Below are 26,957 nucleotides of genomic sequence, written 5' to 3' on the forward strand. Positions count from 1 at the left end.
CTCACGTGCTTGCATTCGACTGCACTACTTTTCCATTGTTTTTCTATGTAAACATGCACTCTTGCACAAGACAGTGTTCTGTGTGGCACACAACGCTTAAAAAACATGTCTTGAGACCTTGTTCTGCTCCGTGCGCATTGATCAAAGATGTCCATTTAGTGCATATTTAAAAAAGCAGCGTAGTGGAACACTAAAATGTGTTTTGTGTGAATGGCCCCTTACTAGGTTTGGGAACAGAGCATCTGTTTTTCTAGTGTATCTGCTGCAAAGATACAATGATCTTCATGTCAGAGTTTGATCTTCTGTTGACAGAACAATTGGTGGCCAAAACCTCTGCAATCTCTACAATCCATCAGTCTCTCTCTCTCTAGCTCTCTTTGATGGAGAACTGTCAGCATGAGTGACAGTGATCCATTCTGTCAGTGTAGTTGTATATTGGCAGACCGATGAGGAAAAACCGTCTGTTCAGCTGCTGATGAGATGACGTATGACATGTGGTGAAGGGGACCGAACGGGGACGTCCACATCTTGCATAATTTGATTGGACAAGAGGGATGATTGGACAATAGAGGAGACTCCACCTCTGGGGAAAGAAAGGCTTGTCGTGGAAGTTGCTGCTGCGGGGACTTTTATGATGTAAGAAGCGCTAGTGTTTATGTGCATTTGCTCTGGGTGAGTGTCAGAAAGGGGCACTGGCAGAATGATGTTATTGTTTGAATAATGAGGAAGACCACTGCATGATGTGTCTACGAGCCTTCCTCTCTGCCAAGACTGTCAACACTGAACATGCTTATCTCGACTAAATCTGCCCAATTCGTGATAATGGCTAGAATGGATTTAGAAATGAGAATAATGGGTAAAAACATAAAAAACTGATGATTCAACACCTTATTATATTATATTATATTACAAAATTATTTATAATGAGTAAATAGATTGTTTACCCTCTAGATTAATTGTTGATAAAATATCTACGATATGAGTTAAGTTCATTTTCTGGTTATGAATATACACATTTTCAATACTCACCTCATCTGAAATCTGTCCCCCAAATGTCACCCACGTGCCTAAGAGAGAGAATCCTTGGTGACTCCTGTGCAGCGATAAGGAACATTTGGCGCGTTTCTTAAGTTTTGTACATGACGTAACAGTCCTCATGCTGCCAGATAACTTTATGCGTACAGCTACTGTGAGCAACAATGAGCACCAGGGTCTTCAGCAGCTCAACAACTGAGAGAAACAAGGGAATAACAGGCTCTTTCTGCCTAATCCTGGATCTCCCTATGTATTAGAGCTGATTGACAAAAGCATTTTTATATTAATTTACATTAAATAACTGTAAAATGTACATGTAGAAATTGGCATGTTCTTTACATAAACAACTTGATTTTATACTTTTATTAGCTAAAATATTTAACCTGTTAAAAAATTTTTCATTTAAAATAATTATTTTACAAAATATCTTGGAATCGAAAATTGCTATAAAATCAAAGCCAAATGTCTAACTATGTTGTGTTCCAAATTTGAAGTTGATATCACAAAGATTCAAACTTCCTGAGATTGCTTAGACGCTATTCCAAAAAAGCCATTTACCTGTCGCAAATTTATATATTAATCTTTTGTCACAGTATTACTTCCATTACAAATATGGAATATTGAGACTCAGACCTTTTCAATTATATGAGTTTTGTCAAGATTTGATTATAAAATATTGTAGTAAATTTTGTAATATTACACTTGACACCAGGGGGAGGAGCCTGCTAAAAGGCTTTAAAGTACCATTCCCATGGTAAAAATGACCAATTTTAAAACAGTTTTCACAAGATGAATTTAGAGTGTTTAATCTTACGAATGATATCTAATTTAGGATGACTCCTAAAACGTGAAAAAAAGTGGGACGCCAGTGGGAAATTTTATAGGCTCCACTGTGCCTTAAAGCAAGCACCACTGACTTACATGAACATGAACATACATTTATACATGCACATATGCACACACAATCCCATACCAAAAAAAGACTGCTGCTTTGGTGATTTCCACTGAAAGCTGTCCTCATGTATTCAGTCAAGTGCATGTCTGAAGCGCTGAAATCTTATCAGCCTGCAGTGCTCTTGTGTTTGATCAAGTGGCTAATGTTTGCGATGTCTGACCTGGAGCAATGACCTTTGACGTCCCAGGAAAATAACAGCTACAAGCACTGAAGGGTGAGTTGCGGCAATTTCGCACAGTATTTCAGTACTTGAGTCTTGATCATAACCAGACGTGAAATTAAGCTACTAATTTGTTAGTTTTATTCACAAAACAAGTTAAAAGCACAACTTTTGTAAGCATGTTTGCTCTATTTGCTGATTTGCATACTCGATTAATTGAATGCTAAAATAATTCAGAAAGCACATGCAAATAAATAACATTAAAAATCCATTTCATTCTGAAGAATCATGTGACACTGAAGACTGGAGTAATGATGCTGAAAATTCAGCTTTGCATCGCAGGAATAAATTAAATTTTAAACTATATTAAAATAGAAAAATGTTATTATAAATTGTAATAATATTTCACAATATTGCTGTTTTTTACTGTACTTTAATTAAATAAATGCAGAGCATAACAGATTTCAAAAACATAAAAAAATCTTACTGATCCCTAACATTTGAAGAGTAGTGTATATTTGGATGCAGGAAGGAGGAAGGACTTGTACAGAGCAAGAATCTGATGTAAGATAGGAGAGACACCATTTGGAAATGCATTGTGAAGATAAGCCCGGGGCTTTTTACATAGTGGAATAGCAGCTGTTTGTTCCTCAATGCTCTTACTGAAAGCCTGTAGTATGACAACAATAAAATCCAGTTCACTTAGTTCAGACCCACCAACCAATTCAGTTGCCAATGCCCTGCTTTTCATGAGAGCAGAGATGGTTTGCTCTTGGAGGTGAAACAAACTACATTTTCATTGCATCATTACAATTTCTGCATTTAATTAATCAAAGAACTGACACTGCTGTAATTTTCTTGTGTATCTTGCATTGGTTTGTAGCGATAAAAATAAAATGCACAGATTGGAATGAGCTGAATCAGGCAAGTTCTCTTGTGTAGCATGAGAACTGGCTGCTATATAAGCCACGCTGCGTATTTATCTCAGGAGAAGTCAACAACAGATTTATACAGTCATTATGTTTGCGTTCACGAGGCTTGTTAATGAAACCATCTAATTGTAAAAATAAAAGGGAACAGAGAATAAATTAAGCGTCAACCCATCACTCTCCCGCTGTGTGTGGAGTGTGCGAGGCAATTAGTGAGCTTGTGTTTTAATTCATGATAAAGTAAATATGAATGGAGGGAGGATAACATTTTCGAGATCATGTGATTTTCTTTAAACACACACAGTTGCCTGCACTTCATTGAAACGCACTGTGTGAACGTATCACTGATCTATGGTACTTATATTCAGTGTGACCTTTTGGTGGTTTATGGCTGCTTTATAAATCAAAAAATGCTTACCAAGTCCAAGGCATGACACTCGCAGTCCTGACTTCCCAAGATTCCTGCGGAGAGAGTGAAAACTTTGTTACCGAAGACATAACATTCCTGTGCCTTCACTTCTGTGCCTCCAGTTCCTTTATTATTCTATTTTATAATGTAATAAGAAAATTGCACAATAATATATCAAATATAAAATAAATAAATAGCCTCTGTATGTATGTATTCTTATCATTTATTTAAACATCTTAAAAACTTTCAGAAAATGCTTTGGTGAAGACCCATTTCATAAATTAATACACATTTGGTTCTGGGCAGGTGTTTCCATACTATGCAAAACTTTTATTTTAAAAGTTAAAGTAAAATTTAAATAAAAAAGCCACCTCTAAGGTTCTAACCATTCAAGTATGTTTCTGCTATTTGGTTTTCTAAAAGTATTCATGACCTCCCACTATGGTGCATGTGAATAATGGACCTTTCTTTTTGGACCCAGAGGAAACCATTTGAATTTTCTCTCAGTGCGGACAACAACTGAATATTTGATCCGCAGAGACCGTTGTGACTCTTACAGCACTTCAGTGATTTAAGATAGCTATTATCAGATAACAAAACTTTTTAATAGCTTTAAAAAGTACATGTGAAATGGCTGGCTGGTATTTATGCCCCAGTCTCTGAACTTTTCATGGCTTAGCCTCCTATTTAGATTATCTTATTGGCTACAATATAAAATACATTAGCCATAGCTCTATTCATTAGAGTGCAGATGTGACTTTAACCCTGGTTTCAATCTACAGAAAAACCTCAGCAATCTTTCCCTCCATCATTAAAACTTCCTCTACGCTGATATGTGGCTTCCTCTTAATGCCTGACTGAGTCAGAGATAACACCTCATTCACTCTAAACCCACACCTCAGCTCTGCACCACAAACCAGATTGTTCTAGGCTCACCATTACTGCCCTCAAATTACTTAAACATTTGTTTGCTTCCTGTGATTATGATGAACAGTTGCAGTGTTTTACTGAACGCAGGAAGGACATCTATCTCTCTATCCATCCATCCATCCATCCAACCATCCAACTACAGTATCTATCTATCTATCTATCTATCTATCTGAACAAACACTGCAGTAATACATTTTGGCATGTAATTCATTTGTGCTGCAGAACTAAATGACACTTCAGATAATGTGGATTGTTGAGGAGAGGTGTGATATTGTTTTTCTATGTAACCGGATTTACAATTTTCAACAGGTAGATGAAAAATCCCATAAACTTACAATGAAGGAGGGACCTGAGTCATATTTATTGCCTGCAATATCATAGAGACACTCAAAGAATCCAAGCAAACGCATAGCAAAGCACAAAATACCACACTCACATAGCAACATCCTGGCAACCACCCACAACACCTTAACATCCTGCACCACTCACATTCTCTTTTTAGTTAAAAATACCAGAGCAACAGCTCCTGATGTCTGGATCCCAACCTGCCAGCCTCAGAACCTGATTTTGCATCGTAATAAGACGATCAACATGGATTTACTGCATTTTGGGGTATTATTTTAGGAGGAACAACCAGACATGGTACTTGAATATTTCTGTGCAGTTGTGAAGCTGTGCATTGACTTGCAGGAAGTGAGTTAGTATGCATTTGGAGGGAAACCAATAACACTGATTTTGGCTTGCGGACACCCACCCCCTGGTTTTCAGTTTATGGTGAGAATACCAAATCATCATGCACAGTTCACACTCCCTTCCAAGCGAATCCGTCTCCAACTTTCTGCGTATTATCCCCTTAAACAATCTAGGTAAGAATGAAACCAAATTAACAGATACACTCTGAAAAAAAATTACCTACTTAATCACTCTATCTTGTCCCTGCAGGTCAGGTCAGGCTTCTCAGATTATTGCCTTTTCAAATAAGACAAATCTGTTGTCTTTATAAATGTCGGCTTCATCCTTCACACCGATGCAGCTGTTGCAAAAGCGATGGATGTCGCCCAACATCATCTCCCACTCTATATTTTTGTCTGACGTTCTCCCAGCCATTATTAGTTTGTGTGACATTACAACCACAGCACAATTCTCAGCTGCAGACATATATCATTTAAAACTCCCTGTTCTCCGCGTGATGGTTATGTGTGTCTATTTTCCGGGTAGCAGAAATGCACGCTGTTGGGTGTCAACAGATCCTTCCTCATCACAGCGAGCTGAGTCAGAGAGCTGAGGAACTGAGAGACTGCATGACAGAAAAGCTCAGACAAGCAATGGAAACTGTATGTATCGTTTTACTGACATTGTACAGAGGAAGGTGTGTGAAGAATATGTGTCTTGACAGGAAAGCAGGTCTGATTTGTTGGTGCATGTGCATGACTGAGTTTATAGGAACACAACAGGTTTTTTTCCTGAATCACATCAGTTGCACGTGTCCATAGAAATGACATGTAATTCTGAACATTGTACAATGGTAACTTAGTTGATACCACATTTTAGACACATCATATAATGGTTTACCACCATGGTAATAACTAACACCATGGTTTTTTGGACATGTTACCATGGTATCTGTTTTTCAGAATACCTTAGAAGTACCTTGGTGTAGCATATACTGTACGTACTGTGATACATGAATTTCAGTGCCATGATATTATAAAAATAACAGTAAATGTAATACTACCTCTGTACCATAGTACAAACTTTTTTTTTAACTGAAATTCATGTATCGTGGTGTTTATACGGTATTCCAAGAAAACCATATAACTACCATAGTAAACATTCAAAACACACTACCATTCAAAAGTTAGGAATCTGTAAGATTTTTAAATGTTTTTGAAAGAAGTCTCTTATGCTCACTATGGCTGCACTGGTTTGATAGAAAGTACAGTAAAACAGTAATATTATTAAATATTTTTACTTCATACATGTCTTTACTGTGACTTCCGATCGATTTAAAGCTGAATAAAAGTGTTAATTCCTTTTAAAGGGAACACTGGATGTAAAATTCACTTTTACATGGTGTTTGCAGTGTGTGGACACAACCACCCTACAATAATAAAAATCCATTCACACCATTTTTTAATCCCCAAAAAACCCTAAATGGTCTCAATTATCAAACCGTTTTGATTTTCTGAGCAGTATGACATCATACTCCAAGAAAACCATATAACTACCATAGTAAACATTCAAAACACACTACCATTCAAAAGTTAGGAATCTGTAAGATTTTTAAATGTTTTTGAAAGAAGTCTCTTATGCTCACTATGGCTGCACTGGTTTGAAACAGAAAGTACAGTAAAACAGTAATATTATGAAATATTTTTACTTCATACATGTCTTTACTGTGACTTCCGATCGATTTAAAGCTGAATAAAAGTGTTAATTCCTTTTAAAGGGAACACTGGATGTAAAATTCACTTTTACATGGTGTTTGCAGTGTGTGGACACAACCACCCTACAATAATAAAAATCCATTCACACCATTTTTTAATCCCCAAAAAACCCTATATGGTCTCAATTATCAAACCGTTTTGATTTTCTCAGGCACCGCCCACAACCATATTAGCATATTTCCACCCTTAGCCAGTTGTACACTGTCTGCCATTTTTTCTGCACTCAGGCAGCTGTAGTGACAACAATGTCTCATTTGTAGTTTGATGTAAAAGTAAACATACGAGTCTTCATTTTCTCTTGACACAAAAAACAGAAGAGGGGGGTGGAGTGAGCAGTAGCTCATTATCATTTAAAGAGACATGCACTGAAATGGGTCGCTGTGAACAGAGCTATTTTCAGCTTAATTTTTTTTAAGGTAAAAAGGGTGTTGTTTTACACGACCACTGAGGAATTTTAACCAAAGTATGTTGCAGACATTTTATGAAGATCCTAAAGAATCATATCAACTTGTGGAAAATGGGCATCCGATGTCCCCTTTAAAGAAAAAAAATGGTCTCAATTATCAAACCGTTTTGATTTTCTGAGCAGTATGACATCATACTGCTCAGGCACCGCCCACAACCATATTAGCATATTTCCACCCTTAGCCATTGTACACTGTCTGCCATTTTTTCTGCACTCAGGCAGCTGTAGTGACAACAATGTCTCATTTGTAGTTTGATGTAAAAGTAAACATACGAGTCTTCATTTTCTCTTGACACAAAAAACAGAAGAGGGGGGTGGAGTGAGCAGTAGCTCATTATCATTTAAAGAGACATGCACTGAAATGGGTCGCTGTGAACAGAGCTATTTTCAGCTTAATTTTTTTTAAGGTAAAAAGGGTGTTGTTTTACACGACCACTGAGGAATTTTAACCAAAGTATGTTGCAGACATTTTATGAAGATCCTAAAGAATCATATCAACTTGTGGAAAATGGGCATCCGATGTCCCCTATAAAGAAAAAAATTGTACGGACCCCAAACACTAGAACACTGGGGAATGGTTCTATATAGTACCATGGTACAGTACCATATATCAAAAATACTAAAGTACTCTGGCACACCACAATAACAACATGCAGCATTTGGAGGGCCTGACAGATAAAAGAGATGCACTCGAATATTTATCAGTATGACCGTTAAATCTGGATGCGTCCACCTGCTTTAAGCATTTCAGTAATATTGTTGTAGGAGTATGAGCTTGTGAGAGTGTGTGCGAGCTTGTGAGAGTGTGTGCGAGTGTGTGGCCTCATTACTGTCTCTAGTGATAATGTAGTCATCGTAAAACAGAATTGATAACGAGTTTAGAGCAGTCAGGGGACTGCTGCAGAGTGTGATAACTAACTACTGTGTGTGTGTATGTGTGTGTTCGGGTGGGATCTGAACGATGTTACCACTGTGTGTGTGAATGTATGTGCGCAGTCTTTTAATAAAAATTAAATAGTTTTGAAACAAAATTATTAAGCCTCATCAGCAAATGAATAACACAATATGATGATTAACAGATGGGTAACAGTGAGCGGGAAGGGATTTTCTAAACACCACAGGATGTTCCTCAGTTCTCTCTCCAGCAGAATCAGGTTTAGTCCCTCAGCAGTGTCTGAGCAGTCCAGAGCTCATCTGACAATTAAATGCATATTTCACTCAAAATGAAAATTATGTCATTATCTACTTGCCCTAATGTTGCCCTAATTGACCTGCCTACCTTCTAACTAACTAACTAACTAACTAACTAACTAACTAACAAAAGATAGATAGATGAGTGAAATATGACTGTTGTGCCCTATGAGGTCTCCTTATCCTGTGCTTCAGAAGATTCTGGAACACACAGCTGCTGTGTTTCATTCACACACAAAAACACACACATTAGACATTATGGTGTGAAGAAAAATGCTTACAAGCCAAATAAAACTAACACATACACTGATTGATTTCTAATAGGCCAATGGCCAAGAAAACAGAAGCCCACAGACAAATACAATGACAAGGACAAATGCACACACACACACAGCACGACTGCCCATCTGGACTGCAGCGCCGGCCAGTGAACCATGAAACACTGCAACTGTTTGTTTTAGAGCTGGGAATTCAGAAATACCAGGCAAAATTACACTTTTATGAATTGAGCAAATGCAAGAAAAAGATACAAATACACACACACTGCTAATGCCTATTGTCTTGGACACAATAAGATATGGACTTTACAAATCTGTGGACATCAAAGGTTTTTAAAATGTATCTTAAGCCTTCTTGTCATTTATTAAGTCAGAAAGCAAGTGAGACAGAAAGAGCCTTATTGCTCAAATTTGTTAGGACAGGGTTATGATTAGGTTAAGCAGAAACAGAGTCCAAAACGAATGCTCAAAACCCAAATGAGAGCCACCTTTTTTGTTTTGGAGAGTAAATTTAATTTGTCAGTAAAATATTTCAGAATTCCAAAATATAATAGAAGAATTTTAGAATTCCAAAATAATATAATATAACATAATATCATATATGATAATATATAAATTTTGAATCAAATAAAAATAAAAATTTTTTTTAATTATTTGATATTTCATTTACAGTTTTTTACAATTGCTATGACAATTTTTTCAATATTTTAACAATTTTCCTAAACTCTTAACGCAGTTACCACAACATTTGTCTGTGTAGGCAATACAATTAACACATTTCTTGTTGCTTTGACACAAAATGCATACAGTTAACACAAATTTAAAATGCTAGAACTTCTTTTACAAACAAGCTCAACCAAGACCAAAACAATGGCTTTTTACTGCCAAATTTACAAATGCTTTCACACTGTATGTCAGAACAGATAATATCATGTTCTAAACCTAACTTATAGGCTAAAGTCAAAGTAAACAGCTGTTCATATTGTGAATTGAAACTCAAATATATCCCGTTTTTTATTCATTAATGAGAAACAGCTGATTGAAGTTTTGCAAATATATAAATTACAGCTGATTCCCATCTAGGAAGCACATTCGGGTGTTGAGGTTCTTTCAATCGCATGATCATACGGTATACAGTAAAAGAGGACCTTTTTGGGCTGATCTTGTCTGGAAAAGTGCACTCCTGCATAAATGTGAGATTTTAGAAAACCTGCACGAAAGAGGTAGAAAGGTGACGGGTGGGAAACCACTTGCCAATATATGTGATCACATGGAACACCAATCCCGTGCAGTCACAGACTGGTTTGACACCCATTCGAGAATGATGTCTATTTTCCTTGTCCCTTACTCCACTTTTCTCAACCTCATTGAGGAGTTTTCCTCAGCCTGGAGATGGAAGGATTTTGACCATCATCCACAGGACCAAATTTCCCTCCTGGATGCAATGGATGCAGCATGCCAAGACATCACAGCTGAACACTGCCAGGGGTGGATAAGGCATACCAAAAGATGCCTTGCCAGAGAAGAAGATATCAGGTGTGATGTGGATGAGAACATGTGGGTGAACGCAGAAGACCAGGCAGATTAGAAGATTTTTTTTTATTCTTCTGTGGCTTTTTATGTTTGTATATTTTATATTTTTACATGGCAACTGTATTGCATATTTTTGTTACCTTACAGTAATGTCCTGTTGTAAATAAAGCCTTTACTTCAGTAATTCTGTCTCTGTCTTCTTTTTTCATAAACCGTGCATTCTATAAAGCTACTCTAAGCTGGGTCATTCATTTTTATTTATTTTTTTGTATTGAATTTCTGCAGCAAAATATACAAAATGCATGCATTTACTAAACCCCAACAAAACAAAAATGTAGAGAGGCTTAAAAAAACACAATCTATGATCAATACAATATACTATTATATAAGGGAAGATCTGACACATAAAATAATGCCGTTTCTGTAATTCCGTCTGATGTTAGTGTTTTTATGACATTGTGCTATGATTGCCTAAATGTTCCTGTTGGAAGAGAACATGTGTTGGTGTTTTGGAATAATTATTTGATTTTGAGACATGTTTGCAGTGTTTTGGTAGACAAGGTGTATTGTGTTAGTGTATTACTGTATTTTGACAATTAGTGTTGGAATTTAGTTTACAATGTGTAATTTTGAGCATGAAATTAACTGTTTTGCCAATTGTGTGTTGTAGGTGTATTGGTGCGTTAAGAGTTTAGGAAAATTGTTATGGGAATTGAAAAAATGGTCATAGCGATTGTAAAATGAGGAATAAAATGAGGAATAAAATTATTCTATATATGATTCCTCATAATCATTTCTCCATAAAATGGAAAAGTAAAATAAGTAAATGATGCAAAATACAGTAAAATATTTATCGCCTGTACACTTTCTCAATATTTGCCATTAGCACATGCAGTAGAACAAAGCCAGAGATGGAACAGCAACATTTACTTCCATGTCACACATTTATTCAATTATTCTGACCACTGACTACAAACAGACACTCTTAATCAAAGGCACACACTTTGATGCAACAGGAAGATGTTAAAATATAAGCAGCACTTCTTCTACAAAAATGTAATGTTTACAAAAAGACCCGAGGTTCTACGCTGTCAGAGCAATTGCTGTTTCTAAATATTAAATCATAGTGAGTGACAGATTATTAAACCACAGAGACAGATATTTGTTCTCCAGGACATCCGACATATACAGATAAACAGAGGGCCATTACTCATGGTTAACTTTGCCCTGTGAAAACAACCTATAAGAATTATCTGCAAGAAGCTGTGCCCTGCAAGCCTCTGATGGTTTGAAATGTCTTGTTTTGTCACGTGATTTGATTATGACTTCAATAAGTCAAAATAATGTAATAAATTCAATTGTCTCCTCAGCCTTTTCTATAACATGCTTAGATTCACATTATTTTAAAAAAGGTGCATGTGCACATATATGATAATGTTATCAAATACACACACACACACATGTGTGTGTGTGTGTGTGTGTGTGTGTGTGAGAGAGAGAGAGAGAGAGAGAGAGAGAGAGAGAAATTATATGTATGTATATTATATAACAAATAATGTTGCACCAAATCATAATTGTAAAGTCATTATTTTGCATGGCTATTTTCTCACCCTTTCTCAAAAACACAAAACATCTAAACATTTTCCACCCTTATATCTCACTTTTAAAATTAAACAGGCTGTTTTTTTTTACTGCTGTCCCTTTAAGACTATGTAAACAGACTACTTGCATGTAAAATGAACAGCTTATTGCACATGGCCCACAGGACTGGTCAAATGTTTGTGTTGCTCCATCTTTCAGTAACAACCTCTCTGCAATGCCTGCATTACCTTGTGTCATGTTCACAAAACAATCCTCGCTGAAATCTGCCACATAAACTCTTAAGGTCAGACTAAACTGACAAGGACCTGGTTAAAAATAAACTTCAGCAACACTTTCCTAACACTGCAATCCTTCGGAAATGATATAGCGGCAGGAGATACAAACAACCAGGAACAAGCACAAGGTTTCCCTGCATTTAATCTTATTATTAGTTCTTCTGCTATTCAGGAATTATAATATGTATAATATCTGTTTGATCATATGTTTTCATACTACAGCAAAATCTTATTTCAAAAGATCAGGACAAGCTCATTTCCTCATGATACGGCACTTTTAATCACACAATTAATTCAATGAAAGTGTAGAAAAGTAATAAATGTCAAACAACTGCTGTCCCTTTAAGACTATGTAAACAGACTACTTGCATGTAAAATGAACAGCTTATTGCACATGGCCCACAGGACTGGTCAAATGTTTGTGTTGCTCCATCTTTCAGTAACAACCTCTCTGCAATGCCTGCATTACCTTGTGTCATGTTCACAAAACAATCCTCGCTGAAATCTGCCACATAAACTCTTAAGGTCAGACTAAACTGACAAGGACCTGGTTAAAAATAAACTTCAGCAACACTTTCCTAACACTGCAATCCTTCGGAAATGATATAGCGGCAGGAGATACAAACAACCAGGAACAAGCACAAGGTTTCCCTGCATTTAATCTTATTATTAGTTCTTCTGCTATTCAGGAATTATAATATGTATAATATCTGTTTGATCATATGTTTTCATACTACAGCAAAATCTTATTTCAAAAGATCAGGACAAGCTCATTTCCTCATGATACGGCACTTTTAATCACACAATTAATTCAATGAAAGTGTAGAAAAGTAATAAATGTCAAACATGAGTGCGTGAAGCTGGACGTCAGCCAACGGTGATCAGGTTTACCCTACTGCCCAATTATGACCACTGTCCGACAGCTAATGTGTCCAATAAGAGTAACGCACAGGCAAACTGCCAGTTCTCTGTCATTATGGAAACTAGCAGATATGCGATAACTGTTGCATGCTTGTGGTATACTTGTGTCTCAGATGCAATTAATTATTTCCAGCACAAAAACCATTAATTCACACCTCCTCCTCAAATTCACACACACACACACACACCGAATGTTTTCAGCTCTCTGCACCAGCCTTTCCTCCAATTCACTATTTCACAAACAAGACAAAAAACCGCTGTTCACTTTGAGCACGTAACAAAAAAGTTATCAACTTAATGGAGCCAATCACAATTAACTTTTTACTTCATCAATCATTCCACCAACTCACATTATTATCCATCAAACAAAAAATACTTTTTCATGAACTAAACACCAAAAAAAATGAAAATTCTGTCATCATTTACTTATCATCACGTGACGTCCTTCCAAACTTGCATGACTTTCTTGCTTTTGTGGAATGTAAAAAATATATTTTAAATAACCAAACCGTTTTGGTTCTCACTGACAAAAAATACTGGAAGTCAACCAAAGCTGGTTATTAATATTCTTCAAAATATCTGTTTTAATGTTCAACAGAAGGAAGAAATGCATACAGGTTTGGAATGACACGAGGGTGAGTAAATGAACAGATTTTCAGTTTTTGGATGAACTATCCCTTTAAGATTTCAAGGAGAGAGTTTACTAGAATGAGTTGTAAAATCTGTTCATTCACAGCAGTGCTATTTTCATAGAAACCTTTTCCATGTCTTTTTGAGAATGAAAAGAATAACAAAGATCAGAGTTATCAAAACTATAAACTATACCTGTCAGTGTTAAAACAGAATACTCAATAGACTCACTCAAACTGTGTCAGAACTGATATTTTACAACATTATCATCAAGTCTTCTGTGGTTGCCAGAAGTTTTCTGTACCTGTACTTCATGCCAGTGAGTTTTCCAGTGGACTCTTTCAGGGAAATGTGGTGCCTGTGTGTAAAGGAGCCCAGGCTCCGGGCGATCAGCGCCACCGTTCGGAACCGTGCCCGTGCCGCGCTGGCCGTGTTCGGACTCGACGTGTTCTGCTTGTTGGGCTCGCTGGTGCGTGGGGCCTTCAACCCGTGATCCGTACACGCGAAGGACACCTGCATGGCTGTTAACAGCAAAGGAACTTAAGTAGGAAAAACCGACACAGCTTGTCCTGGAGGTCCAAGAGAATCAGGATGGAGTTCTGGACTGGCTCTCAAATACTGAAGAGTTTATAGTCACTAGTTTACAAATCGAAGCCTGCCTCTCTCTTGCTCTATTTCCCAACAGGAGCTGATCCCACCGTTTGATGCTCTTCTTAACCTGTGCGATGCTGCTTTGCCTCTTCGTTTTGCCTCCTTTTGTCACGCTTTCCCCTCCACTGATCTTAACTGACCCTCAATGGTGTTCCTCCTCTGGCTGATGACGGGCTGAGGGGGGTTTTCTTCAGCCCACGCTCCTCACCGAGACTATAAGAGCAGTCCGAGTGCACCGCAGGAGATGCACAGCTATGCAACAGACTCCGAGACTCTGGTGGACTGCAAACCGGATGATCGATGTATTCCTGAAACTCCAGGATGGAACTGGACGACCTTCCGAAAGCCGTCCAGATGAGTGAGCTGCAATAGCCAGCGTCCCGCATCTAAATGTCCTCTTTCCAAAAACAGGCGAATACAGTTCGGCTGGCACTGAAAACAGTCAGTTTGATGAAGAAATATGTAAACGAAAGCAGACAGGCAGAGGAGAGGACAGAGAGAGAGGGGGATGCGGCATGATCACTGGGGCTGTAAGTGAAAGAGAAGCTAACGGAGATGGAGAGAGAGAGTGAGTGTGAAAGAGGAGGCATGAAAGCGTACCATATGAGAATGATGTTCAATCAGAGACGTTAAGGAGGGAGGAGAGAGAGAGTGGGAGATGGAGAAAGAGAGACTGCAATGAGACTGAAATAACTGCAGTCTCTCACCAGCGGCTCAGTGCTGTGCTCAACAGCGAGAGTGAAGACAATCCATCTGGATGGGACACTATGTGTGTGTGTATGTGTGGGCGTGATACGCTTGGATACGTTTATAATGCAGATGTCATTCTCATTTCGCAGTGTGTCACATGTAGTCCACTGTGAAAACTTGAAAAAGGGTGTGATGGAACAGTCAAGCATTGATTGAACGTCTTGATATATTTTTTAGCATATATTAAACCCCTGAACAATGTTACTGGTAAATGTTACTGACATCTGGTTGTCAAATGAAACACAACATGCAGCATTAATGTGAAAGCTGAGCTTAACCATCCTAAAAGCAGTGAACGAGCCTCCTGTCAGGTCACACAATGTCCCACAATGCACTTGGCACATGTGTGCCACTGCTTTCCTCGAAACATCCTTGTGCTGCAGTGGGATTATAGCAATGACTGAACAAAACATGCCGTTCAGTGAAGGAGCTCAAAACTAGACATCAAGTTAAAGTCTGAATCTGGCCCATAAACAAGACCATGTGATCCGACCTGACTAGTGCACTCAGATATAAAAGACTCAACCTGATTGAACCTGAAAATGTTTTTATTAAGTAAAAAAATAATACAAAATGACAAAAGCATATAACAAAATGACTAAAACTAAATAAATAATTAAAAGGAAAACTGAAAATATAAAAATGGTTACTCAGAATATAATAGTATAAATAATATTAAAATAAACAATAACCGAATAAGTGACTGCCTTGATGAGTGAGTAATGAAATCATTCACTTGAACAATTCGTTCGAGAACAGTGATTCATGACTGTCCTTATCAGTGTGTCACTAAATAATTCATGCAAACAATTAGTTCATTAACAAAAGTACTTCATGTTGTTATGATTCTGCTGTGGCTTTGCTGTCAGAGCAAAAATAGACTAAGTAAAAGCAGCGGCGGCTCGTCGGGGGAGGCAGGGGAGGCACAGCTTCCCCAAAATTTTGAAGTGAAAATGGGACAATTTAACGTTAATAAAATTCACAATTCATTTCAGTTCATGTCTCAGAATGTGTATTTTTTTGTTTATAATTTCATTATCGCAAATGTGCCGAATCTGCTGATGTAATTACAACCGCTAAATGATAGAGAAGGGGAGGGGGAGGCCGGGGGAGAGCTGAGCTCTTGAGCCTCTGTTGGTAAAAAAAAATTAGCCAATCAGTATCGAGTGTTCACTTTCAGCGCTGAGGAGTGTTGAGAAAAGAAACCTCGTAGAGGAGGCTAGCCTCCCTTCTGATATCAACCAATCCTCATAGAGACGTAAATTACTTGATATTAGTTTGAAGGTCTCCCGCTGCGCTGATAATCTACCAAGTACTTATGATGAGTAGCGATATTGAATATTTGATCGCCAACAGATTTACCAAACTGTCATTCAAACAGTATATACAAATGTAAAAAAAAAGGGAAAACACGCCTAACTGGATATAGGCTACAGCAGTCGTGGCTTAATTAAATGTCACAACAGGCAGCTCTCTTTTATCACAGATTTATAAGAAGGGATGGATGTTTTCTTCAAGTGATAGGCCAGGTCAGTGAAATTATATTATCTTGCTGTATGCGTGTCGTTTTCTTTACGTTTTCTGACTAAAAGCAACCAAAAAGCCATTTTAAAGTGGTTAAGCAAATAATAATAATCGGCAGGGATCCCAGACTAATACAATGAGTGTGCCTCCTCTATTTTAAAACCCAGGAGCCGCCACTGAGTAAAAGTAATATATCAATATAATGTTAGTGGCCAATTTGCTGAAACATCTTTTGAAACTTTTGCATTTAAAAAGATTCAACTTTCCGAAGTACACATATAGATGACCTCAAAGCAAACAGACTTGGACTGAAATCCCACAAATGTGTTGGAGCTAAACTCTGCAGTGCAGTGGCCCTCCAGGACCGGAGCTGCACAGCCCAACTCTCTCTGACAGTCTTAACTGAGTGTAAGTGTGTCATTTAAGAGAGCTTAATCTGAGACTGTCACACTTTGGCGTCCCCTGATGGAAAAACTATTCTGGCACCCTGAGACAAAGATCTCTCTAAACGTCCCCCTGATAATGAGACTCAGTCAGAGATCAACCACTTTATTACACTCTCGTCCAAATAAAGAGCTCTAACAGGAAATTAGTTTAGTCAAACATGGTTTTGCAAGAGCCCTCCGAGGACATCGCTCCCTCATTTTAAAAGTCTTAGTTTATCCAGATAACATTTTCATAAGTTTCTCCTCGCTAAGAACAGTCGAGAAAGTCACTGATTTAAAAACACAATTAAATCTGATGTGGGCTGCACTATAAGATAGTGAAATGTAATAGATACAACCATTGGCACTGGAGCTGGGGGGACCATTTAGCCATCTGAACTGAGTTTAGTTGGCTGATATTAAAATGTGTATTTCTGTTGGCTCTTTTTAAAAGTTCTTTCCTATTATAGACTTTATTTCACTACATTTCAACAGGTAAAGGCATATTTTTTTTGTTCTGACGTTAAGAGCAAAACAATACAGACACATTGCACCCATCTATTCTATAATTAGGAAAAAATAATTATAATTATTAGAATAATTACTTAATAAAATATAAATAAAGCTGCACAGCCCAACTCTCTCTGACAGTCTTAACTGAGTGTAAGTGTGTCATTTAAGAGAACTTAATCTGAGACTGTCACACTTTGGCGTCCCCTGATGGAAAAACTATTCTGGCACCCTGAGACAAAGATCTCTCTAAACGTCCCCCTGATAATGAGACTCAGTCAGAGATCAACCACTTTATTACACTCTCGTCCAAATAAAGAGCTCTAACAGGAAATTAGTTTAGTCAAACATGATTTTGCAAGAGCCCTCCGAGGACATCGCTCCCTCATTTTAAAAGTCTTAGTTTATCCAGATAACATTTTCATAAGTTTCTCCTCGCTAAGAACAGTCGAGAAAGTCACTGATTTAAAAACACAATTAAATCTGATGTGGGCTGCACTATAAGATAGTGAAATGTAATAGATACAACCATTGGCACTGGAGCTGGGGGGACCATTTAGCCATCTGAACTGAGTTTAGTTGGCTGATATTAAAATGTGTATTTCTGTTGGCTCTTTTTAAAAGTTCTTTCCTATTATAGACTTTATTTCACTACATTTCAACAGGTAAAGGCATATTTTTTTTGTTCTGACGTTAAGAGCAAAACAATACAGACACATTGCACCCATCTATTCTATAATTAGGAAAAAATAATTATAATTATTAGAATAATTACTTAATAAAATATAAATATATTTAGAATTTTGAATATGACTTAATATTATAAAGTTTATAATATTAAGTTAGTTTTTTAAGCAATTTTTACTATTTTGTTTCTAGTCATAATCTCAACTGTAAGTTTTTAAAAAAAAGTTTAAATATCAGTTTCAAAGTCATTCTGATGGTACACAGTTTTGAAGATTTGAATTAGAATGTATGCATTTTTAAAATGCAATTTGTAACAGTAAATATGTTCAAAATTAAAGCAAATTTAAAGCCAATATTTTTTATATCGGTGTGATATACTGGAATGAGTTACCCTGAAAAACTTAATAATTAAAAAACTTTAATTATACACTCTAAAAAATGCTGGGTCAAAACAACCCAATTGCTGGGTTTGTCCATATTTCACCCAGCACTGGGTTGTATTTAACCCAGCATTTTTTAGAGTGTAATATGGGGGGAAATACTCTGGAAGTCAATGGGGACCATCAGCTTTTCAGATCTTCTTTTTTGTTAAATAGAAGAAACGCAAACAGGTTTGGAACAACTTGAAGGTGTATAAATGATGACAGATTTTTCATTTTTGGGTGAACTATGCCTTTAACATGAAAAAGCGGAATAACTAAATAAAAATAATATTATTTTGGATTGTTGGACACACATTAGGCTGTAAATGGCCTCATCATGTTACGTACTCACAGTATGAATTTTTCAGTCACTGTCCATGACAATTAGTTGTACAGAACCCCTTATAATTGATAATTTATGCTTTTCACCTCTACATCAAATATGACAGGATTATGTAAGAACAGATTTACATTTTGTCTACATAATGACCTTTTCCTTTTGCACAGCTATGTACCTAACCCTCATCTCGCTCCCTGTTTCCCCTCAGAATAATCCTAGCTGTCATATGGGATTAGTTGTATTGCTAGTCATTAGCATAAAAAAACCAGTGTGAGTCAAAGCAGATCAAGCTGGCTGCTAATCAGAGCTAATAACTTTATTTTACCCAGCGGTAGCCCCTCCTTCGATGGCTGACTCATACTGTTTTTTCTAATCATAAACAAAACCTTTGATCTTTGACACATGCTTTCACGCACTGATTATACAGTATGGGTTCTTGTCTTTTCATTCCAAAAGACATTCTCTAAAAATGCAAAGTGTCTACATATACAATAAACATGTCAAGAATGTAACTGAAAAGCAATAAACGTGCTTTTGAAAACCTGTTTTCCATATTTTGAATCTCGGTTAAACACTTTGGCCTGGTTTTCCTCTATTACTTGTAGCGTCTGGACCACTCAAACACACAATATATATTTTGTTAGCTAGATTTAACAAATACTCTGTAACACCCCAGGAAGCCAAACAGGCCCCTGGTTCCATAGCAACACTGACACCAGATACGTTTACGACCTCATTGAATGTGACCAGGGAAAATGTCCCATAAGCAAGAGGCAAATGCAGTAGAGTAGAAATGGACTTTTCTACTAATTAATTCATAGGAAAACCTTTCTTTGAATGAACAGTGTATCCTTCAGGTCATGGTGTATGTTGTCTTTGATATTTTTAGACTATTTTAGGCATGCTTATGAGGGAACCCATTCCTGTCATCCTTTCACTATATGTAATCCTACCTTGTTTAGTATCTATGAATTCACCTTCTTATGATCGAAACAAGCGTGTATATTATATGTTGATACATAGGCAATATACATTAGGGTCCTGAGAATCTTTAGTAATTTCGATTCAAGTCCATTTGCAAATTACCATGCTTAGAGACAAAGGGTCATAAAACCCTCCAGCAATTGCCACCTCCCACTTGGAATTTCCATCTTTCTCATTGGACAAGCCCATCTTGAGGGGCGGGGATCTTCTCTGACCTTAAAGGTCTCGCTCCAGGGACCCCACCCAGTCGGTGGTTCTGTTAAGTTTCGATAAGACGCTCCAACGCTCCAGAACATCTTAAGTTACATGCCAGGCTTCAGCCTCGACCTTTCCATTAATCAAGATTATCTGACTCAAAACTGGTTCTTTTCATTGACCAACTTCAGCAAAGATCAACTGGAAACTTCAGATTACATCAAACCTCTCTTTCAGACAGATGAGACATGCAAGTATCAAACTTAGCCTTATTAATTGATACATGAGGTATCACTTACACCTTTTTACAAAGGTGTGTTTGAACTAAGAATCTGATGTTTCCCTCGGGCAGATCGTTTTTAGAATTGACAAGACGGTTGACCCTGAGAGGTCAGCTAAATATCTACAGCGGATCGAAAATATTCATAATTAATTATAACTAGTTATGATTAATTATTCATATTTCCCATGAGCTGATTCGTTACATACTGTAAATCCCAACTGCTTCATTTATTCAAACAGATACTGAATCCATGGCTCATTTAATTTGTTAATTTTCTTGTGTAAGTCGTTATGGGTCGTGTAATTTATTTTGTATGATGAATAAGTGTGCAAGTAAATTAATATTACTAACCAACTGCTGATAACAGCTCAAAAACATGACTACAAAATGAACCAATGTTGAATGGGCCGTTCATAAAATCAGGGATGTACTTGAGTAATCGAATTCTACTTCTGTACTAAAGTATTCTTTTGGATAATTTGTACTTTAATTACTGTTGAAACACTTTTCAACTACAAACCAATTTACCTATTTACTTTTCTTTAAAGGGATAGTTCACCCAAAAATGAAAATGCCACCATCATTTACTCGGTCTCATGTTGCTCCAAACCTGTGTGAGATCTTTTTTTCTGTGGAATACAAAAAATATGGATAAAAGCTCTAATGTTGTTTGGATCCCAAAGTTGCTTAAAAACATCTTCTCTTGGGTTCTGCAGAAATGAGAAATCCATACAGGTTTAGAACAACATGAAGGTAAGTCATTTTTGGGTGAGCTATCCCTTAAAATAAACAGGTCATCGTGACTTTAATTTGTTTCTCTTGAAGGAGAGATTTTTTTAAGGTGAAGAAAAGTTCACCTTACAGAGCTAACAAGCCAATTAATTTTTCTGCACTTACTTTTTTAATCCATATGAGTGTACAGAGTTATACATGTCACGAATCCGGTCCATGAACTTCTGTCTGCTTGCCATCAGAGGTCACCCTTTCCATTACATTGACTCTCGCACTACACAAACTGTTGCATATCATCCCGGACTACATATCCCATCATCCATTGTACTGATTGCACACAGCACTGATTGCACACAGCTGTATCCAATCACACATTCACTATATATCACTCAATCTGACTCCTTTCAAAGGGCCGAGTATTGTATGCGCTTATCGCCAGCAGTGATAGCTACTTTACAGAGCCCTCGTTAGTTTCCCAGTCCTAGCCTAGTCTTGCCCTGTCTATTTTCTTGGTTTCTGATCTTTGCCTGTTTTCCTGGATTTATCCCTCTAGTCTCGCCCTTTTGATTCTGTTTGCCGATCGTTGACCTACGTTAGCCCTAGGATTATTCTTGTGTCTTGCCCGCCATATACCTGTTTGCCATTGTTCGACCCTGCCTGTGTTTCTGACCTCTTCTGCTTTAAATAAAAGCTTGCACATGGATCCGCACGTCTCACATCTTGTCAGCCCCGTAACAATAGGAAATGTATAAACAACAGCTGAAATTAATAAATTCAGAACAGGTTTCAGGAAATGTATTTTTGTATTTTCTTTTAAAGAAATTATTAATAAGTAAATTGAAGCATCCAGTGTGGTATTAAACTCTCTTATTCATAAAAGAATATAGGAAAAGTAATTTGATTTAAACCAAAATATTAATCAGCACACCATGGTTTTCAAAACTGATAATAATGCGAAATGTTTCTTGAGCACCAAATCAACGTATTAGAAAGATTTCTTAAGCATCATGTAAGACTGGAATATTACATGCTGAAAAAGTATGTTTTAAAATGACATTAATATTAAAGTTATTCAAAGGAAGTATATTCAAACAGAACTGTAATTTCTTAAATTGTATAATAATATAATATTATTGCATTTTTAATAAAATAAATGCATTCTTGGTGGACATAAGAGACATTTTTCAAAAATCTTACTGACCCCAAACTTTTGAATGGTAGTGTAAGTTCAGGATAGTATATAGTACATACTGTAAATGTCTGCCTCACTCAAACAGCTTCTAAAGGTTATTTGAAATTGATTATACATGATCATTTAAGAGTGACATTTTGCAAAGAACATGCTAAGAATATATGTTGTTGGTTTAAAAAAAAAAAGTCAACAAGTTTCCGCTTTCCACATTTGTTTGCAGTCAATTTTGACACTTTCTCACAAGCTAGTTATACCACATTAAGGATAACCTTATGTTCCTATGTCATATAAAATGCTTTTAAGTCATATGTAAAAACTAATATGTACCTGTAGATCATTTTGGTGTTGGCGCCTACTGATTCCAGTAAAGAGTACCCATGGATCTGCAAGAAATGCCCCAGCTGCTGCAGCTCCAGGGCAGAGTTGGATCTGCCTTCCCAGTGGGGACAACCTGCTGTGTGGTGTGAGCTCAATCCTGTCCCTTTACTCTGGAGGAAGCGGCCTGGGGTTCTCTCAGAACGCTGAGCAATTCTCGGCCTAGGGACGTGAATGTCGCTGCAAGCTGCCTTGTACAGGTACATTTTGCTGAAACTCACCCAAATGTGCAATGCGGTCATAAAGATGTGAGAACTTTTCTACCTTGGCAGTTTTATATGAATACACAAAGCTATCAGTCTGTGCAAACAGCTGAGGCCAGCTGAGGCCAATCCAAATACAGGACATCACACATGGAATTGTAATCCTTTAGTACCATCCAGTCATGGGTTTTCTGACTTCATGGCATTACAGTGAACAATGGGAGATAGAATTGTAAGTCATCTAAAATCCTCATGTTCCCCGTGTGACTGTAGTCAGAAAAAAATCCCAAATCTCTAGGTAACCACCCACACATGTTCACACAAAAACAAACACAGACACACACACACACAGGTGGCAGCGGCAGCTGGATCTACAACTCAATTACTTCCCTAATTCCAGAAATGAACATCTAAACACATAGCTTTCAAAAGTATCGGGTTATTATGACACAGCATTATTCTTGGTAATTTGTTAATTAGATAACAAAATCAGCTCTTGCATGGGTTCTGGCGCTGTCTGGCATCAACGCTGACTGCCAGCTCCTTTGGTGGGATAAGCTGGGAAAAGCTTCGGCCATATTTCTGACATCAGATCAGATCAGTGGAATGGTATGAAGAGAATTTCAGCCAGAACACACATATGAGACGGCGCAACATGGCTCTTATAACCTCTGTTTTGGTTTCTACACAATGATAACAGCTTTTCCTATTAGATGATGCTCACATTTCTTTTTTTGTTCTGTGTGCTCCTCGTCCTCCTTCTATGAAGTTCAAAAATTCTTTCTTGAGTTTGAAAAAAATTTCAAACTCAGAATCACAAAAACATGTTAACAGACCAAAATGTAGAATGTCTTAAATATGGCATAATCAAATTCTGACTAATTTAAAAATACTTTTTTTTCTCAGTTCAGACTTGCCTTTGTAAATTTGTTCTCAGTTTAGGACCACCTACGAATATTTGTTTTCAATTCAAGCTCGCCTACGACTACTTGTTCTCAATTCAGCCTTGCCTATGCAGATTTGTTCTAAATTCAGACTCGCCTACATAGATTTGTTCTCAATTGACAGTCGCCTACAAAGATTTGTTCTCAGTTTAGACATGCTTAAGTTGATTTGTTCTCAAATCAGACTCCTCTACGTAGATTGTTTTTCAATTCAGACTCACATGTGTCTGTTCTCAGTGTAGACTCACATACACAGGTTTGTTCTTAATTCATAATTACATAAACAGATTTGTTCTGAATTCAAGCTTTAATGGTCTTGCATTTGAATTCAGACTCAACTAAACAGATTTGTACTCCAATACAGACTCAGTACAAATGAAAATCAGTATGAAATCTGCCTTAAGCAACCTCAAACACAACAGCTTCAACAGATAGAAAATCTCCAATATGGTTGCACTCAAATTCAAATACATCTGTTTGCAAATTTAGATGCACAATTCAGACTCAAACTAATTTCTATTGAAAATCAGATCAGTTCTCGATTTAGACTCACAGTGGTATAACAGCAGTTCAATCTAGGAATGCTGAGAATGGCAGAATAAGACAGTGAAGGGTTCTCTACAGAGTATACATATAAGAAGACTGAGGGGCTGAGGAAAGATGAGAGAGTCTCTGAATAATCTTTTAGTGAAAAATATGGGAAACAGGAAGAAATCTATGACCATAAAGAAAGAATACCGCAGAGAATGAGAGAAAGATATGAAAGTGGAGAGAGAAACTACATGAATGGAATACTGATAACTAGCTTGACAGATCCCCCTATAACTGCTGCAGGCAACAAATTCAATGACAATGACAATGACTCAGTAAACCTCCACACATGCTTACAGACACATACACACACAATCAGTTTCCCTGACTGATGCGGGCTAATACGGTCTCAAAATGGGGATGGGGATTTCTTTAATAAAAATTACATTTCTTAAATGGGTCATGACATGAGAAACCAAATTTCCCTTTATCTTTTGACACAGAAGTGGACATTGTATGCTTAATACATCCTGCAAGTTTCATAACTTAAAATGTCCTCATCATCAAAAAAAAAAAAAAGCATTTATGTAATAACCTTTAGAAAACCGCTTGCTTGGATCCAAGGTGCCATGTGACGGTCAAAAGGATGCAGTCGTTTGCATAAACTGCCTCCAGAGCAAGACAGCGATGAATAGTCATCTTCTCACCATAGGCCCCACCCACTAGTGTATATTAAAATAGTAATTAAAAAAATCCATGGCATGACTCCTTTAAATAATCTTAAATTATGTTTTGAAAGTTTGCTACTAGGATTAGTATCCTGGGGGATATAGAGATTTGAACCCTGTGGAGAGGGAAAGTGAGTGAGTGAACCAAATTTCTCAGACGAATATTGAAAAGTGGGTCTCTGCAAATACTCAGGTCAAGTGACTTGATATAAAGATTCGGTCATCAACTCAACAACCTTATCTAAAATTAACATGGCAGCATGCTTTGAGAAGACCACTGATCTCAAAATAATAAATGTTGACTTCTCATTATTTAACTGGCATATAAAAACTAAAAGTAATATTTTAAAGAGACGACTCTGAACAAATGAATGATCTGTTTTCCTTGACATTCATTAGAAGCATTAATCCAACACCATCTGTACATTTCTGCAGCTGCTGATCACAAATAAAGTCTCAACTTTATTCCAGAAGGCCTGAAATCAAATAAACCAACTCCACCCTCTAGTGGTTGGATTTAGTTGTATAAAAAAGACAGGTGCAGGAAAACGGACTTCTTAAGGGTATAACTCTCTCGTTGTTTTTTGGAGATAAACGAAGCAGTTAAATCCATATTTATGGATTTATGGCCAGTTTGCTCACTCAAGAAAGTTGCACTAAACCAGAAAACAGGTTTGACCTATTCTGTTCTTTATGTGCAATGTACAGGTGCATCTCAATAAATTAGAATGTCGTGGAAAAGTGAAACTCGTGTATTAAATAAATTCAGTGCACACAGACTGAAGTAGTTTAAGTCTTTGGTTCTTTTAATTGTGATGATTTTGGCTCACATTTAACAAAACCCCACCAATTCACTATCTCAACAAATTAGAATACTTCATAAGACCAATAAAAAGGCATTTTTTGTGAATTGTTGGCCTTCTGGAAAGTATGTTAATTTACTGTACATGTACTCAATACTTGGTAGGGGCTCCTTTTGCTTTAATTACTGCCTCAATTCGGCGTGGCATGGAGGTGATCAGTTTGTGGCACTGCTGAGGTGGTATGGAAGCCCAGGTTTCTTTGACAGTGGCCTTCAGCTCATCTGCATTTTTTGGTCTCTTGTTTCTCATTTTCCTCTTGACAGATTCTCTATGGGGTTCAGGTCTGGTGAGTTTGCTGGCCAGTCAAGCACACCAACACCATGGTCATTTAACCAACTTTTGGTGCTTTTGGCAGTGTGGGCAGGAGCCAAATCCTGCTGTAAAATAAAATTAGCATCTTGGAAAAGCTGGTCAGCAGAAGGAAGCATGAAGTGCTCCAAAATTTCTTGGTAAACGGGTGCAGTGAATTTGGTTTTCAAAAAACACAATGGACCAAAACCAGCAGATGACATTGCACCCCAAATCATCACAGACTGTGGAAACTTAACACTGGACGCCATCTGCTGTCTGATACTTGGTACTGCAAAATGGCAAAGAGATAAGTTCTCAAATGTTCTTTAAGTACATGATACTTTATTATTTTTAAACGTATAGTACTTAAAAATTGTTTTAAAGTACAACGATCTCAGTTGAGACTTTGCATCGATAGTGTTTTTGTAAGTTTTACGCCATGTTATTCAAATAATTCGCGTTTGGTGTCGTTCTGTATTGCGTATCTTGTCAGTGTCTGCACTTGCTTGGCCATTTGTTGTGGAGAAAATAAGGAAAGTGTGTCCAGCTGAATTAATTTAGTATTT

General features: G+C 37.1%; 1 protein-coding gene across 2 annotated transcripts in view; it reads right to left on the reverse strand.

The window, feature by feature from the left end:
- LOC107600068 (voltage-gated potassium channel subunit beta-1-like) overlaps positions 1 to 23,060 on the reverse strand; it is a 43,181-nt gene extending 20,121 nt beyond the window's left edge. The window contains exons 1-3 of one of the 2 annotated variants that reach the window (XM_016291840.1): positions 22,784 to 23,060; positions 3,498 to 3,541; positions 1,030 to 1,067 (exon numbers count right to left, since the gene is read on the reverse strand). In XM_016291840.1, coding sequence (XP_016147326.1) covers positions 1,030 to 1,067; positions 3,498 to 3,541; positions 22,784 to 23,037 — 336 coding nt within the window. In that variant the 5' untranslated portion in view covers positions 23,038 to 23,060. Of the gene's footprint in view, positions 1 to 1,029; positions 1,068 to 3,497; positions 3,542 to 14,065; positions 15,249 to 22,783 lie in introns of those variants that run through there. The other variant, XM_016291841.1, reaches the window with a different exon arrangement.
- Positions 23,061 to 26,957: the final 3,897 nt, after the last annotated feature.

The sequence above is a fragment of the Sinocyclocheilus grahami genome, unplaced genomic scaffold (assembly GCF_001515645.1).
Source record: "Sinocyclocheilus grahami isolate Dianchi unplaced genomic scaffold, SAMN03320097.WGS_v1.1 scaffold277.1, whole genome shotgun sequence".
Classification (NCBI taxonomy): Eukaryota; Metazoa; Chordata; class Actinopteri; order Cypriniformes; family Cyprinidae; genus Sinocyclocheilus; species Sinocyclocheilus grahami.